This window comes from Gorilla gorilla, chromosome 1 (assembly GCF_029281585.2).
Source record: "Gorilla gorilla gorilla isolate KB3781 chromosome 1, NHGRI_mGorGor1-v2.1_pri, whole genome shotgun sequence".
Classification (NCBI taxonomy): domain Eukaryota; kingdom Metazoa; phylum Chordata; class Mammalia; order Primates; family Hominidae; genus Gorilla; species Gorilla gorilla.
Genome location: NC_073224.2, coordinates 122,477,743 through 122,496,383, shown reverse-complemented (window position 1 = coordinate 122,496,383; position 18,641 = coordinate 122,477,743). Strand labels below are relative to the sequence as shown.

Below are 18,641 nucleotides of genomic sequence, written 5' to 3'. Positions count from 1 at the left end.
TGTTGCTTTTATTGTTATTTATTGATAATATCATTTGCACAGTGTTTTGTATCTTACGCAGCCACATCCCAATTTTTATAACACTACATTTTTAAATTGCTGCTCTATAAAGTTAGAAATAGCTACCCTTGATAATACTAATAGGTCTCATATATTGGGCACATGTCTTGGGACTAGGCTCAATGCTAAGGACATTAAGTACATTGATTCATGTGGTTTTCACAACAAGCCTAGGAAGTATGTTTTATTGTTTCCATTTTACAAAAATGGACTCTCAGTCTAGAGGCAGCTATTAAGTTAAAAAGTTGAGGTTCAAACCTAGGCTATTCCTGATGATCTCAAAGGATAGTTATAATACTAAATGGTTTATTATTGAAGTGAGAAAATGCTGCATAAGCTCCAAACACAGTCTCTCTGTAAAAATATTTAATATATAAAAATAAAATATTAAAAAATAGGCTTTATAATAGAATAATGAGATCTTAGTAGTAGAAACTACTATTTAATTATAGATGTAATAAGCATAAATATTTCAGGCAAATTTTTAAGCATAATTTTATGGAAATCTGTCATTATTTTACAGTAAAAGTACAAATACCCAGAGAAGCCTATTGCTATTTAATGTGACCAAAAGGTAACTGAAATATACAACATTGATCCACTCTGTTTTCAGCAATATAAGAAGGAGAACCAGATAAACTGCATTTGTAATCAGTTATGTAGCAGACACTAAGTTGATTTAAAAAGTGATTTGGCAGAAAAACTGGTCCTATGTAGACTGTCATCTAAAAGTGATGAAAATCTTGAACATATTTAGCTCCCAAAATGTGTGACCTAGTCATAATCTTCCTGGGCCTCAACTATAAAATGAAGGCATGAGATAAGTTCATATTTAAAATGAATCTCAGAAATAAAGTTCTCTGATTTCATAATTGTATACTCCGACTTCAAAAATTTATCAAAATTACACTCCTTTATTTACATTTTCTGGTACTGTACAGATATCTTGCAATGCATATGACTTACCATGTCCACTTAAAGTGGGAAAACATTTAACACTCTCATTTGGTAATATAAACATGTTGCTATTATTAGATCTAGAAGCAGAAAAATTGAAGAAAGAAAATGCCATAAAAGAGCTTAAAACTTTCTGGAAGTACTTGGAACCAGTCCTGAATAATGAGAAACCTGAAACAAATCTCTTTGATGTTGCTCGACTTGAGTACATGGTCAAAGCAGCTGATTTTCCTTCTGACTGGTCAGATGGCGAGATGATGGTTAGTACACACATTACTGAGAGTGCATGGTTTTAACATGTGACACAATGTTATTTGCTCCATTTATTCATGACATAGATAGTTACTGAGCGCTGATTACAAGGCATTGAGCTAGGCTCTTTTATCTTCAGGATAATGATAATATTGAATGCTCAATGATGGTTATAGTCTGATTCATTAGCTTTTCGTGTGTGAATTAACAACAAATAATAAGATGTAGTAGATGAGGATCAAAAGGATGGTGATTCTTTTATATGGTGACACGTGGCTTTGTTTTAAAACTCAACAATGTTCTAGACAGTAATTAGAATCTTCATATGTATTAATTTTAAAATAGTAAATTTCATAGTTTGTTAAATTACATGTCTGACTTTTTATGTTTCAGTTCATACATTGCTTTTCTAAGCCCTTGCTTTTATTCCCTTTTTTTTTTTTTTTTTTTTGAGACAGTCTTGCTCTGTTGCCCAGGCTGAAGTGCAGTGGTGTGATCTCACTGCAACCTCCGCCTCCTGAGTTCAGGTGATTCTCTTGCCTCAGCCTCCCATGTAGCTGGGACTACAGGCACGTGCCACCATGCCCAGCTAATTTTTGTATTTTTAGTAGAGATGGGGTTTCGCCATGTTGGCCAGGCTGGTCTCGAACTCCTGACCTCAGGTGATCCACCCGCCTTGGCCTCCCGAAGTGCTAGGATTACAGGCGTGAGCCACCATGCCTGGCCCCATAATCTTATTTTTAATATATTTGGCCAAGAAGGTGTATCCTAATAGGATGACTTGACTTTGGCCCTGTAGTTATCAGGCATTTCCCAAGAGTGGGGTATACTGGCCCCTGATATTGAGGAGTTTGCAGAGAGACAAGACTAAAACCGTGAAACAGAGAAGAAGTGGTCAAGGACCCACATATCTGGTGCTCGGTTATGTGAAACACACTGTAAGTTTCCTACTAATTCGGACAAAGAAAAAATGGAATGATTGGAAAAGTAGTGAATGACAGATGCATGATGGCTTTTTAACAAAACGGAAGGTCAAATGACTACTTATCGAAGATGTTGTGGAAAGTATTCAGGCATCCCTCTGCTACAGAAAATCTGTCAGGTCTCTTTCTAGTTGACCCTTATCCCAACTAACACGGGCCTGGGAGTGTTGAATACCCTGCAGGACGATATATTTCAGCGTTAAGGGAGCTGAAATGAAAGCAAAGTCCTAGGGAAGGACCATATCAAGTGAGTGCTCTGAAAAAGGCTGGGCAAAGTGGAGTGTGGAGGGTGGATGGGTGTCTGCACAGTGACTGTGGGTAGCTGACAAGAAAAAAAAAAAAGCCGACTGTCTAAAAGAAGAGTGAGATCAAAGCCTGGAACTGTTTCTACAGCTGAGGGTAGGCTATGGGGCATGGACACTTCTGACTCTGAGTGTCCCCAGTTCTATTACCTTGAGATGGATATGCACTTAATGAAGTAAGTGAAAACGCTGAAGAGGGTGGCCAGACTTGAACCCTGAAGGATGGACAGGACTTGAATAAGTAGTAATGGAGAGATCATTTTGAGTTATAAAGACTCTCAACACAAGGCATTAGATGTCACTATGTAGAAACACCACACTTAAGTCTGATATCCTGGGGAATCTCAGCCTTGTTCTCTGCATGGAAAATGAAGCTGAATGTAGAAAAGCTGTGATAGAAGGCAGAGCTAGTTCTGGGAAAGACTAGAGACTCCAAACTCCCTTTGTCCTTGCCCCTCCCCACCCCTTCATCTAGATGTGTTCAGCTTTCCTGCTTTGTCTTCCACTCTCCTGCCTCCTAAACCTGACCTCAGAGAAGGACCCACTGTCCTCTGTCCTTCACTATTTCATGTTGCCTTGGGTCAGTATGTTTCCCTATCCTGGAGATATTGGCATTCCAAGTAACATATGAACATTCCACCCTATTTTCTTGAAACTCTAGAGTATACTAAAAAAAGTGACATATTTAGGGGGAAGAGGCTATTTCCTTGGGATCCTGAAATCCCACCTCAAATCCAGCTTCTTACTCTCTCTTCCACAGACCAGCTGTTCTCCCAAGCATGTAAAATCTCTGGTTAATAAAACCCACATCCACAAATTTAAATTTTGGAGAAACACACTGCTCCTCTCATTTGGGCCAAGGCCTGGCTACATACCCTATCAAGAACTTGTGTATATTTTTTGTTCAACAAGACACAGGAGATCCCAGCCTTATAATCCCTGAACCATAATTCATTCAGAGGAGGCTGCTTCTAAGTCAGCCTCAAGCCAAGTACCTTTTGCTCCATCTCTAGCTAGGGCTCCCTACTGTGTGTCTTCTTTACTTTCCAGGCACAGGTTGCATAAAGCTGAAATGCAGAGTCTAAAATCATGTACAGTCCATTGCATCATCAGAACATAGATGTGAACACTGTGGTATACAATGGCAACTTCAAAGGACCGAGCACCATTTCTAGCACTCTGCTCCTCACTGCAGTGTCCACATTTTAATCACTGCCTTTTAAAGAAAGTGGTAGTGGCTATATTTTACTTTTAAAAATACAGAATGGAATAGTTTAAATGGCAATTAAAGTTCAGAAAAATTATTTTATGTGGAAAAATATTACCAGTCTAGTTATGGTAGAACATTCCTGTCTTCAGAAGTGAAACATTAATGTAAAGGGTCTCTAGTTGGGCCATGAAGGTAACTGTCAACAATGAAATCATTCAGGTCTCTATAGAGCCAATTAGGGCTGTGTTGCCCAGCTTCCCAGACTGATCTATTAGTCAATTTGCAGGTATTTACTGAATATCATCTTATACCAGGGCTGTGGTCTGGGTCCAACTGTAGTAATCTTTTAAAGCCCATGCATGCCTCTGTAAGATATGGTTTGTGAGTGAAGCACTCAGCATTGAGGATGATGGGGAGGGAAAGTCTTGAAAATGGTTCAGTCATTAAATTGGATTCTAGAAGAAAAGGCCATTGAATTTAATAGGTAAGATCACAGTTCATTTTAAACAAGATCATTTAATAAGCATAAAAATTATAACCTACCCCTAGTAGAAGCAGATCAAATGCATAGTGTCACACTTTAAGCTATATCTGTAAATTGATAATGGCTTCATATCCAAGATAGGATCTATCCAAGGAGCCCTCTTTCCCTTTGATTGGCGGAAAGCATTTGCAACCTTTCCAACCTTTGGCTGCAAACAAACAGGGTATATTTCTGTTGAACCAAGGTAACAAAAGCTTTACATCAAATAAATGCCCTTCAATGCATGATAACTGTCCCTGGAAGACATTGGCAACATTTCAAGTTAAGACCCTGGTTGCTGAAATAATTTGTTGTCCTTAGCATGTGATTTGCTGTTTCATTTTAAAATGAATTAACTAGGTTAAGCTAAGGGATCATTGGGCAAAAGCTTTCTCTATTTCCTAGAAATAAAAACAAAAACAAAAACATATTTCTATGCCAGAATTTGGGCAAGCAATACCAGATTGAAGCTTGACTGAAGAAGCCTTGGTCTTAGTGGGAATAGGAAGCCAGCCAGCAACCAGGTGCACCATAGTGATTGGCAGAGCTGTGCACGTCACTGGACTTCTGCATACAAGGAACCATCTCATACCACCTTACTTCTTGAACTCAGACATAGGATGAGCCTATTTCATTCTTCTTTGCTTCCAGGCAGACAGACCCAGCCATCACAATGCTTTCCTACTTCTGGAAACAAAAGCCCAAGTAATAGAGGTATCTGAGCTACAATTTGCTTGCCAGCTCATAAAACTTGTGGGTATTATAGAAGCAATAGTCTATCAGGATTTCTTAGTGTTTTGCTGTAGAGGTAGAACAGGTGAAGGGAAAGAAGTGGAGCTTGGAGGAAAAGAAGAAATACTGATTGCCCACATACTTGTGTAGATGCAACGTACTTGGGTAGATGATCCACAAAGCAGAGTCAGTGTTTCCATTGTGTTCCTTGCACAGCCAGGTAAGAAATCATCTATAGCTTGTCACTGGCTGAGGATATTAAAGTTACCTAATGTGTTTAGGATTTGAGATACTAAGAATACAGGCCACACTGCTGAAACTCATGACTCAGTTATATTTCTTTTAGTTGAAGCATTAATTAGGCTCTTAAAACATTAGGCAGCCATACGGCCCTCCAAAGGAAACAGTCCATATTGCGGTAAACAAAGAAGAAGAAGAAAGGTTCAGGAATATAAATGGGGTCACCATGGTTGGGATTCAGTGGTTTGGAGATTTAGGGGTTTGCTTTCCTGTATAAAGTTGATGGGCATAACTGTTAAGAGATATATACCATATATCTGATTCCAACAGTGTAAAACTAGTAACCAATTGCCATTAAATCTCTCACTTGTAGCTGAAATTGGGAACTGATATTTTTGAAAATATTGCCTGCTTGATGTATGACATCCTGGATTGGAAAAGGCAGCACCAGCACTATTTGGAAAGCATGCAGCTTATTAATGTTCCACAAGTGGTTAATGAGAAACCTGTATTAGAAGCCATGCCAACTTCAGAGGTAGGCATGGGCTCAATGTCTTTAGTGGGATGAACGATTCACTGAACAACTTTATTTTCATATTTATAAGGCATATGAAGAAAAAGTTACATAAATACTTACATTAAGGTCATATTGCCTACTGGCATAAAAGATGGCTACATGATGGGGGCTTTGTGAAGCTCCTCAACTACCAGACATTTAAAAAGGCAAGGATGGAACCTTCTTGTCAGCACTCGGTACAAGGAATAACATCTGTGACAGGAAAGATATTGACAAAGTAATTGCAATATTTATTTAGCACCTGGCTATGTGCTAGAGCTGTGCAAGATGCTGGCAATACAATAATGAAAACTCATTCCCTGTCCTCCTCATTGAGGTTAACTTTTAAAGAGGATGGCAGTCAAGTCAACAATGATTTCAACGTAGCATGATGAATGCTGAGAGCAGCCATCTCAGCTTGCAATAGAAGAAATAAACTTGGTCACCTGATCTAAAGAGGAGTAGAGCAAAGAGAGGGAAGTCAGGAAAACTGAACCAGGATTAGCGATGTGGGGAAAGATGAGTATGAAGTGCCTAATGGAAAGCATGATAGGGGAAAGGGATATAATGATATTCTCAAGACAGGGGCAAAGATGTACAAAGATATGGAGGTCAAAGAAAAGCAGTATTATGGCACAAGCCAGGAGCACAGGGTAGTTCAGTGATCCCAGCCTGCATGTGCAAAGTGAAGAACAACAACAGAAACTAAACCTGGAGAGGCAGGAGCCAGGTCATGAATCTCCTTTGGTGCTAAGTTGAGAGTCTGGTTTATATCATGTAGGCAATGGAGAGCTGCTGAAGGATTGGGAGAGGGAGAATGGGATGACTCTGAGTCACCCAGGGGAAAAAAGAAAAACCTGTTTGATGCTCAGTGCCTCATCACCCCATCACTTTCTCCACAATTGCTCAGTGGGTTCTGGTAGGAAAAACTGAATAATGTCTATACCATTACCTTCTTTCCTTCATCAAGCAAAACTCTTTTCCTTTGGTTCTAATATTAGCAGATGATTTTGTGGTGTGAACATAATTATACAACCTGAGTATCCTGTTGGATCTCATCATACCAGCATTTGATGAGGGCATCTCTCAGCTGGGTATCTCAGTTGTTTCTTATTAATTATTCTTTTTCTAGGCTCCACAACCTGCTGTACCAGCTCCTGGAAAGAAGAAAGCACAGTATGAAGAACCGCAAGCTCCACCACCAGGCATGTATGAAATCGGCTGCTGGAGGATCAACACCATGAGCTGGCGCTTTAAGAGATAATGACTGCCCTCCATATTACTTTCATCCTCCCTTCACCTACAGCTCCTGCATTTATTAGTGCATAGTCATAGTTTGAAATTATGCATGAAATTTTGATGGAAATGATGGAGAACACAACTTAATTGGGCAATGGTATTTTCTATATTTTACAGTGACTTCAGTGATCACAACTGAAGTAGACATGAGATATTACAATGATTTGCTGAATCCAATTCGAGAGGAATTCATTTCTGTTCCCCTGATACTGCATTGTATGCTGGAACAGGTGGGGATACTCTGAGGCTTTTTCCCAGGTTGTATACTTGAGTAAGTCGTTTCATCTTTCCTGGCTTCTGTTATTTTTACACTATTTTAAAATTATAATACCTAAGTGCATTCTCCTTTATAAAGATTAGAATAGTTCAGATGAAACTAAAGTCTGCTTAAATCTTCAGCTTCAATTCTCTTTTCTTTTGCTATGCTCTGAAGCCATTTATGTAACATTCCCTGAAGTTTTGGTAGAACATATCCTCAATACTCTGTGTCTGGTGTCATTTTAATGGAAGAGGAAAAGGAAGAGAACATGGACAAGTGGGTGGGGTTGTTAATAGTCTTTAACATTTCTTTCATGCTTGTAGATTTAACTAGATTTTTGTATTTCTGAGGCCAATTTTTGTCATCAGCTTTTTTCTTAATGAATATGTCTTAATAAGTATTTTACTGGAGTTTTAAATCTGATACAATGTGCTTTACACTATTCACTTAAATATGTTTTAAAATTTCCTCTGTATCTGGTCATGTGCCTTTCCTCATGACTGATGTTATTTATTTGTGCCTTCCTTTTGTTGATCATGATTGTTAAGGGCATAGCTATTGTATTTGTCTTTTCAAAGAACCAGGATTTGGTTTCATTGGTCAACACCTTTTTACTTTCTATTTTATTAATCTCTTCATTAATTTCTTCTCCTATTTATTTATATATTTGTTATTTATTTAATTATTTTTAAGACAGGGTCTCTCTCTGTCCCCTAGGCTGGAGTGCAGTAGCACAATCATAGTTCACAATCTCAAACTCATGGGCTCAGTGTTCCTCCCACTTCAGCCTCCTGAGTATCTAGAACTACAGGCATGCACCACCATGCCCAGCGAATTTAAAATAATTTTTTTGGAGAGACAAGGCCTTGCTATGTTGCCCTGTATGGTCTTTAACTCGTGGCCCCAAGCCAACCTCCCACCTAAGCCTCCCAAAGCACTGGGATTATAATCATGAACCACCGTGTCTGGCTCATCTCTGTCATTTCCATCTTTCTACTTTCTTTGGATTTACTTTGTATTTCATTTTAATTGAAAGCTTACTTCATTTATTTTTAGTCTTTTTGCTTTATTTAAGGCTATACATTTCTTTTCGAGTGTTTCTTTGTTTGCGTCCTGATGCTTTCAGTGTATTCAATTCTAAGTCTTTTATTTATTTACATGTTTAACCCATGAATTATTTTGATTTCCATTATTTACTGATGATTTCTAATTTTTTTAACATTATAATCAGTAGGCATTTTCTGCAAGTTAGCAAATTAAAATTTCCTGAGGCTTCCTGTGTGACCTGATGTAACATGGTCATTGTGAAGGTTCTATGTGTATCTGAAAGAGTTTGTGATTCATACTAGTAGCACATATGTAGCACTTACAGGCGCCAGGCACTGTTCTAAATGCTTTCAATATGTTAACTCATGTAATCTTCAGAACAATCCTATGAAGTAGGAACTGTTTTTATCCCCCATTGTATTAGTCCATTTTCACACTGCTGTAAAGATACTACCCCAGACTGGGTAATTTATAAACAAAGGAGGTTTAATTGACTCACAGTTCCGCATGGCTGGAGAGACCTCAGGAAACTTACAGTCGTAGTAGAAGGGAAAGCAGGCACCTTCTTCACAAGACAGCAGGAACAAACTACCACTTTTAAAACCATCAAGTCTCATGAGAATTCCATCATTATCATAAGAACAGCATGGGGGAAACCACCCTCATGCTCCCGTCACCTCCCTCCCTCGACACGTGGGGATTACAGTTTGAGATGAGATTTAGGTGGAGATACAGAGCCAAACCGTATCGCCCATCTTACAGATAAGGAAACTGAGGCACAAAACGTTTTTCAAGTTTGTTCAAGTAGTAAGTAGCAGAAATGACTTAAAACCTAGTGAATCTGCACAGAAAAGTATTTGGATGCCATTTCTGCATTGTCGTCTTCCTTTTAATGTTGCTGTTAAGAAGTCCGATGTCAATCTGATACTTTTTTCTTTGCAGATAATCTTTACTTTTCTTTCTAGCAGCTGTTAGGGTTTTCTCATACCAACACTATGTCTAGGTATGATTTTCTCATACTTGTCATTATGGTGTAAGGGAATTATCATCTGATTTCCAGTCACATTCTGTGTGAAATAAAAATTCCTTACACTGTCCCATAAAGGCCCTAAAAATAGGGTTCTGAGATGTACCTGTCATCTCACCTTCTACCTGCCACCACACACACACACACACACACACACACACACACACACACACGTCATCTACATAGGCCTTCTGGTTTTTCCTCAAATATGTTGCTTAATTCTATCTTAACCTTTTACTCAACCTTCTCTACCTAGAAAGCTTTCTCTCTTTCTGGAGGGTCTCCAGTAGAAGTGTCAATCCTTAGAGAGGCCTTCTCTGACCACCTGATCTAAAGAACCCTCTCCCCACACAACACACAGCACTCTCTACCACATCACTTTGTTTTATTTTCTTATCAACAGCTTTTCTTTTTGCAATATATTGATCAGCTATTTTTTTCTTCTCTTCCCCATCCTACTAGAATATAAACTCCATGCAAGCAGTAACAATGTAGTCTTGTTTGTTGCTGTATGCTCAGCACACAATAACCACACCTAACCCATAGTAGACACTAAATACATATTTGTTAAATTCAGAAGATTCTAAGAAAGTCTTCTATCTTCGAATATCATTTTTCCTATCGATTTACCTTAATTATTATTGAATGGGTGTTGGAGTTTCAGGGTTTTTCTCTTTGTCTTTTAAGTTTTCTTTCAATTTTATCCCTTTGGGAATTCCAGCTTAACTTCCTACTAATGCTTTCTTCAGGGAGTCCAGTCTGCTATTGAAGTTTTGTTTTGGCAGTAATGTTTTTAATTTGTAAATTCTCTAATTTTTTTTTACAATTGCCTATTCTTGTTTTTAGTTCATGGATGTGACACATTTTTTCTGTTAATACATAAAAGTTTTATTTTAAAGTCCTTTTCAGACTCTATCATCTCTGTTACCTCCCATATACATTTTTCTGGTTTTTGATTGTCTTAGTTTTCTAACCAATTAGATAATCACACTAATATTTGCCTTTAATTGCTCCATGAAGTTTTTAGAAGATCAGTAGTTTTATTATATCAATAAATGCATAAAAGTACAAAAGCCCTATAGAGCTTGCAGTATCATTATTTTATTTATCTTATCCTTTCTTGTTTTATTCTACTAAACTTAAAGCAACAAACATTTATTAACCATCTACTATGTTCCAGGTACCAAAGAAGACAGTTAATGAGCTCAGCGCCTAACAAATAGAAGTCAACCAGTAGATCCATGTTGAATGAATGAAGGCTTAATAATAATAAGGGGATGAAAAAACTGAAATATAGGAGTGATGGGATGACACTTTATAGGATGGGATGTTAGAATTGGACATTTCAGAGAAGAAACAGATTTGAGTGATCTTTAATGATTGAAGTGGGTCAAAGAAATGATCAGAGGATAGAAAGCGGAAACAGTGAGTGACTCTTCTGACAGTAGGGTGTTTCTACAAGGTAAAGAATAGGATGCAATTTTGTTATTCTAGAGCAGTGGTTCTCAACAGGAAGTGATTCTGTTCCCAGAGGACATTTGGCTATGTCTGGAGATATTTTTGGTTGTCACAACTGGAAGGGTGCTACTTGCATAAAATGGGTAGACACCAGGGACATTGCTAAACATCCTATATTGCACAGGACAGCCCCCCACAACAAGTAATTATCTAGGCCAAAATGTCATTAATGCCAAGGCTGAGAAAACTTGTAGAGGGATAGGAAATCATAGAGGATGATTATAGGATATAGCGTAAAGGGAAAAGCTGTAAATTAGATGCCTAACTTGATTATGTTTCAACCTCTTTTACTTGTTTACCATGAAAAATTGAACAAGGCACTTAATCTTTCTAGACCTCACTTTCCCCACTTAAAGGAGACACTATTACATTTACTGATCTCATAATCTAATAACTTTTCTATTTTTGAAGAAAGAATGAGGATTGGGCCTGAACCCCAGTTTCTTCCACTCAATATCCTTGAGCTTTGGCCAGTCACCCTAGTTTTCTCCTCTATACAATGGAAAATAATATCTGTCCCCACAAGATTGCTGTGAGGCTTAAATGATCACATGTGAAGATGAGTTACATAGTACCTGGCTTGTGATAGACACTTAATAAATATTTAATGAATCCAAAGTTATATGAGCACTCTTTCCGCTGCTTTAAGATAAATATTAAGAAAAAATATGTTATTATTCTATTTGACTAGACTCTTCATGAAATATTTTTATCAAAAACTTATTGTTACCATTTTCATGTTATCTATTTTAATAGAAATATTAAATTTATATCTACCTTAATGCATGGATTGCAAACACTTTTCCTTTTATTTGGTGATCACTGATAGTTTCCTGCCATTTTGTGTCATCAGTGGTACTTGGGTCCTATAAATGGACTGGTTCTTACTAAGCAGTGGGAATGCAGCAATGAGCAGTGAGTATCACTAAAGAGCGGACCCTTACACCAATTCCTCTCACTGTTGATTTCAACAGGTTGTTGCAACTGAAGAAGATCTCGTCCCACCCAGTCTGCGGGAGCCATCCCCCAGAGCAGACGGGCTAGACCACAGAATCGCAGCTCACATTGTGTCCCTTCTGCCCTCACTCTGTCTCTCAGAGAGGGAGAAAAAGGTCAGATAGCCTGAGATAGCAGAGTCTTCATGCTTTGGAAAAGTATAGATCCTCTCTTTAAATCAATATTGTTTCAATTTGCATAGAATCTTCATGACATATTTTTATCTGAAGAAGAAAGTGAAAGCAAAGCAGTGCCCAAAGGCCCCCTCCTACTGAACTATCATGATGCACATGCCCACAAGAAGTATGCACTACAGGTAATAATAATCAGGTTAGCCCAAGGAAAACCGACGTGGGAAAGTGTGTTTATAACTATTCAGTTGAAAGAAGCTAATTAGATAACTTCATCAACACTAATTAAAATGTAATGTACAAAATAGATACTTGCATACAAAGTAGGACCTGGAAAATGGACCTAGATACAGGGAAAAATGATGTCAGCCGAGGAAATTTGCCTGATTATTGAGGTCTAATTAACAATTCAATTAATTGTTACCACCACTAAATTTTCATTAAAGCCTTATAATTATTTGCTTCAAATATCTGCTGCTATGAAAAACTAGTAGAAGCCAGAAAAGGATCTCAAAAGAGAGAGATGAATATATATGAGACTTTGGCAGTTTGTCACTGTGAATGAAGAATCAGTCATTTTTGTGCACCAGGAAATCCTGGCAACATAGGAACTAGCTTTTTGACCTTCAGCAAAATCCCAAAAGTTTGTCTTTCCCAATTACCATTGATTTCCCCTGTTCCCAAATAATGAGGGTGAAGGTATCATGTTTAGCCTTCTCCATATGCATAAGGCACTTAACAGCTTACTCTAATGTCTTCTGTCATATTGCTCTTTTTCATCAGGACCAAAAGAATTTTGATCCAGTTCAAATTGAGCAGGAGATGCAGTCCAAGTTGCCACTGTGGGAATTCCTTCAATTCCCTCTACCCCCACCATGGAACAACACTAAACGTCTAGCTACAATTCATGAGCTTATGCACTTTTGTACAAGTGGTAAGTCCATTGCTTTGTCTTAGCTTAAACTCAATTTAATTAATGGTCATATATGCCTCTTAAAATTACACCCTTATTTACAAAAAGTATTTTCATTATTGAAAGACCTTTCAGAGGCTAAGGTGGGTATTTTGATTGACTACAACTTTCTTGTTTGAATAATGTCATTAGCAATGTTATCATAGCTATAATGCATAACACTCTTCAATTTGATACACTGGGGTTTTTTTCCCATTGTGTTTTCTTAACCACAATAATTCCCTTTTTTCCTCGTTTTCCCCCATCTCTGTCCCAAATACTCCCATTGACATCACTGGAGATGATGTGGTAATCCCATCCTACTTACAGAGAAGTAAAGGGCTGTGTGTGTGTGTGTGTGTGCGTACGCACGCACGCATGCACGCATATAATTTCCAGGACAATGCTGTCCTTCTGTCTTCTGCCTGACCACTGCACTCTTTTATCATCATTGCAAATCATGTAAAAATTACAGTAACATTGCAGAGACATTATCTGGAAAGAGGGAAGAGCAACCTGGACCATGCAACTTTGCCCCAATTCAGAGATACCTGTCTTTGAATTTTCATCTTATATCCTCTTGTTGCAGCCACTCACAATCAATAAAACACAGGTTCCAGAAGAATTTTTCTTCTGTCTCTTTCCATTCTGTCCTTTCACAGTTCTTTCTTTTTTTAATTAGAGAAGAAAAAAAAGAAGAGGATCGAGATAATCTGAATTTGGCAGGAATGTTCACCAGGGTAAAACTAATGTAAGCACTACCGTGGACCATCTCTGCACATGAGGACAGGAAGGAACTAAGAAAGAGTGTGACTTGGGAGGCAGATGTAGATATCTTGTAACCTGTGGTACTGGAAGCTCATATTTAATCCTATCTTGAGAGAAAATTCTGAGCACACTATTTATAACCAGAAATTAAATTTGTATCTAGAAAGATGAATCATAGAACCATAAAATTTCCTAACTGAAAGAAACCTTGGAATTAATCTAGTCAAAATCTATTTTCAGATAAGAAAGCTGAGATCCCAGCAGGGTTAAATTATTTGTTTTAGGATTATAACAATGGTGGAAAAAAAAAAGAAAACATTCTGGTCTCTGGATACCCAGTAGAACACAATTTCCTTACATTACTGAGCAGGAGTCAGGAAGAAAGCCACCTCAGAGGTCTGATGGTGCAATCTGCAATTTTAAGCACCCGCTCTGCACCTAGGGATACACAGATGAATAGAGAGCCCACTGTCAGCATGTTGCTGAGCAGGAGTTGACTCATGCTAACAGCTTCTCACAGCAGGAAGAGCCATTTTATGCTCTTTGAAGACAGTGGGAAGAGGGGTCATTAAGATACAATATCTAGAATCACATCTCATCTGAGTTCACTGGGATTTTGTGATATAGGCAGTCATTTCCCAAAGTAAATTCTCATTCCCACTTAAGGGAATATGTAGATACTACCTATAAGAAAGGACATTAACTTCCACAGACATCTTTACTTGACAAGGAAGCATTTGACCTAGAAAAGAAAAGACCATGTGCATATTCTTCCTTACCATTTCGTTTGTAAGCCTAACCAAACTAAAAAATATTTTTATCTTGATTTCTTTTTCTACTTTTAAGTAGGCTTAGTAATAGAAAAAGCCAGGAACTTCTGAGTCCTACCATTGACTCCTGGACATGCAGGGTATAGCCTCAAGGGCCTGGTATGTCGTTTCTGTTGTGAACATAACTACCCCCTTCCTGAGTAGGGGGTGAACTTCTGTCCTTTTTCTGTGTCCTGCCACCCTCCACTTCTCCTTCTGGCTTAAGATGTGACTCCATTCTCCCTTCAGCTCAGCTCTCTACACAGCACAGGATTTTTGTTCCTGCTGCCACCATTGAAACCTCACACATATGCTGCTTACATGCCCCATCCTGGACCCTTGGTGCTCCTCCCCTCTTCCTCTTTTCCCTTTTGCCACGTCATACTTAACAAGTCCAAAACCAAGCTCTTGATTCCTCATCCCTAAATTTGTCCCTTCACCATCTCCCTTATTTCAATGAATGACAACTACTTTCTATCGAAAACCTTGGAATCATCCCTGCTGTCTCTGTTTTTGTTTTTGTTTTTTTGAGACAGAGTCTCACTCTGTCGCCAGGCTGGAGTGCAGTGGTGTGACCTCAGCTCAATATAACCTCCACCTCCTGGGTTCAAGCGATTCTCCCACCTCAGCTTCCTAAGTAGCTGGGATTACAGGCGCACGCCATCATGCCCAGCTAATTTTTGTATTTTTAGTAGAGATGGGCTTTCACCATGTTGGTCAGGCTGGTCTCGAACTCCTGACCTCGTGATACACCCACCTTGGCTTCCCAAAGTGCTGGGATTACAGGAGCGAGCCACCGCGCCCCACTGCTGTCTCTGTTTTCTCACACACTGCAATCAATCCCACCATACTCCTCACTACCATCCCAGCCCAGTCCCCCACCACCCCTCAACTGGACTATTCCAATAGCTTTCCAGCTGATCTACAGGCTTTCAATTTTTTACCAACAGTCTTTTTTCCACACAACCACCTGAATGGCCCTTCTAAAATGTTGGTTGGATCATGTGCCTTTGTAACTGAAAACTCTGCAGCAGTCACCCAGAATAAATCCTAAACTGGGCCAGGTGCTTGGCTCATGACTATAATTCCAGCACTCTGGGAGGCCGAGGCGGGTGGATCACTTGAGCTCAGGAGCTTGAGACCAGCCTGGCCGACATGGCAAAACCCATCTCTACAAAAAATACAAAATTAGCCGGGTGTGGTGGCACGTGCCTGCAGACCCAGCTACTTGGGAAGCTGAGGTGGGAGAATCACCTGCACTCCAGCCTGGGTGAACCTGTCTCAAAAAACAAAACAAAACAAAAAACAACAATAAGAACCTAAACTGTCTGCCACCTACTTTTTGAGCCATCACCTATCAAGCTGTCCTGTTCCATTGTCCTCCATCTACACTGGCCTCACTGTGATTCCTTGAACATGTAAGTCACACCCCTGCCTCAGGATCGTTGCATTTGCTGTTTTCCCTTCCTCAGTCACTTTCCCCCAGATATCCATAGAGCTTGCTCCCCTACTTCCTTCACATTTTTGCTTAATTGTTCAGAGGACTTTTCCATGACTGCTTTGTATAAACTAGAAGCCCCTCCCTGACTATTATCACTTTTTGTCCCCTCAGCTGGCTTTATTCTTTTTGTCATCTCTTTTATCTCTTACATTTATCTGTTTCCAACGACTAGAATGGATATTCCATGAGAGCAGGGAGCTCACTATTTTGTTCACCATTGTGTTCCCAGCTTTCATTATAGTTAATGATGCCTAATAGGGGCTCAAAAAATATTTGAGAAATGAACAAATGAGCAAACTCTCCTTCCTTCTGTAACTCTTTTACCTCTTCCTTGTCTCTCTTCTGAATCTCCCTGTTTTTTCCCAAAGGACCTGCTGCTTTTCTTATCTTTGCTGGAGAGAAAATGGAGGTTACTTCTGAATTATTGATCTGCATCATTTTATTTTTTTCTGATTGAATTCCATGTTTATTTGTTAATTCTACTTCTCCTTCCTCTACCTTGGAACTTCTAAAGTGTAAGAACCAAATCTTGATTCTTTCAAATCCCAGGCACCTGTGACAAAGCCTAATACGTAGAAAATAATAACCAATGAAAGAGTGAGCAAGTGAATAAATGCTGTAAAAAGGTAAATACACAATTATAAAGCCTGCTGAAAGCTGATAAACTTTGAAGTGCAATTATGGAAAATACTGCAGCAGTTTATGTGCACAGGAGGAAGCCTTTCCTGAGCCCAAATCAATAGAAAAACTCAGTCAATATAATAGCCTATATTAGGCATAAGTAAATAATTTCTCTGTTTTAAATTACAACAGGAGAAAAGGGTGCTTTCACTCAAAAATAATAAGTTGTGTAAGCATATTCAACCAATATGGTACCCTGGAAAGTCCATGCAAATGAATCTGGACACCTAATATTGATTGAGCTATGAAGCAGTTTGGGAGCATTATAATTTGCTAAATTGTATCTTTACTGTGTTGTTTGCTTATCCTCAGGTACCTTTGATATTTGCGGCAGACTGGGGAGCCAATGTTTAAAATCAGCTCAACAGCCATTGTGGCGTGACTCTCTTGTCTTTCTGGTAGACAGACTCCCTGGTTGTCCCTCTGCCAACCCTGTACCATGTGCTAATAAGAACATTTCCAGCAGCACTGGTTCTGCTTTCTTACAGATGTCTTGAGCTGGAATGAAGTAGAACGAGCCTTCAAGGTGTTTACTTTTGAGAGCCTGAAGCTCTCTGAGGTTGATGAAAAAGGGAAACTGAAACCTTCTGGGATGATGTGTGGGTCAGATTCTGAAATGTTCAACATACCATGGGACAACCCTGCCAGATTTGCTAAACAGATAAGGCAGCAATATGTCATGAAAATGAACACTCAAGAGGCCAAGCAGAAAGCAGGTACACTGCATGGAGGGAACGGAAAGCATTCTTGTATTTTATGATTGTCAATTTTTCTCATATTGTATCTCATGGATGTTCCTTACACTGAATAGATATTAAAATCAAAGACAGAACACTATTTGTGGATCAGAATTTGTCAATGTCTGTGCAAGATAATGAGAGCAACCGAGAACCTTCAGATCCTAGTCAGTGTGATGCTAACAGTATGAAGCATTCTGACTTGAATAATCCCAAACTCTCAGTCCCTGATAATAGACAGCTGTTAGAGCAGGACAGCATCATGAAGACTCAGCCCCAACATGAGTCTCTGGGTAAGTTAAAGTGTGTGTGTGTGTAAGACACTATTATAGTACACATAAATCAAAAAATGTTTAAGATGCATTATTTGAATTTAAGTTATTTGGTTAATTAAACTTTCTTACTGAGTATTGTTGTTCCATAAGTTCTCTTTATTTCAACCCGTTTTTAAAAATATCTTAATTCCTCTTAGTCCACACTTAACCTTAGTAAATTTAGCACAGCAAACATCATTAAAACTTTCATCATTAGTGTTACACAGTTATTGTGATTGTGTGCTAAAAATTATAAACATTCATCTGCAAAACAGAATGAAATGTCCAGTACAGAGCTTGGTACAAAATCAATGCTCAGTGAACATCATTTCCCCTCCTCTCCCACTTATGGCTCAGGCTATTACTGTCATTGTAGACTAGCATTAAAAACGGTGCTATATTAGTGCTATATTAGGAGGTGCAAAAGAAGGATATTGGTCTAAATTTATACTGAGCTACCTTACACATCACTGTCAGATTCATCTGTGTAAAATATAGTTATTTTGTTTCTCTACTTACAGCTTTCAAAGGCTTCCTACTATCTGCAAAATAGAACACAATTCCTTGGCGTACTTCTCCAGTAGTATCAAATTACTTTTCCCAAAACCTTTTTCCATCTTTTCGCTGTTGCTCACACACTCTGTGTTCTAGCCCAACAGAATTAGGCCTATTTACTCTGCACAGCCTGCTCTTTTCAATCTCTGTGGTACCTTTCCCTCACAATATATCCTCCACCCTGAGTTCTCTTTTTGACTATGACTAGGATTCAGTGGCACCTCCATGAAGT

At 38.7% G+C, this 18,641-nt stretch overlaps 1 protein-coding gene across 5 annotated transcripts in view; it reads left to right on the top strand.

The window, feature by feature from the left end:
• The window catches only part of SPAG17 (sperm associated antigen 17), a 230,902-nt gene that overhangs the window by 86,264 nt on the left and 125,997 nt on the right, over positions 1-18,641 (top strand). For 4 of the 5 annotated variants that reach the window (XM_004026432.5, XM_055376755.2, XM_063695912.1 and 1 more), the window contains exons 7-15: positions 1,096-1,277; positions 5,633-5,794; positions 6,948-7,020; positions 7,232-7,344; positions 11,940-12,077; positions 12,164-12,277; positions 12,876-13,026; positions 17,292-17,519; positions 17,615-17,833. In XM_004026432.5, the coding sequence (XP_004026481.5) occupies positions 1,096-1,277; positions 5,633-5,794; positions 6,948-7,020; positions 7,232-7,344; positions 11,940-12,077; positions 12,164-12,277; positions 12,876-13,026; positions 17,292-17,519; positions 17,615-17,833 (1,380 nt within the window). The remainder of the gene's footprint in view (positions 1-1,095; positions 1,278-5,632; positions 5,795-6,947; positions 7,021-7,231; positions 7,345-11,939; positions 12,078-12,163; positions 12,278-12,875; positions 13,027-17,291; positions 17,520-17,614; positions 17,834-18,641) is intronic. The other variant, XM_063695914.1, reaches the window with a different exon arrangement.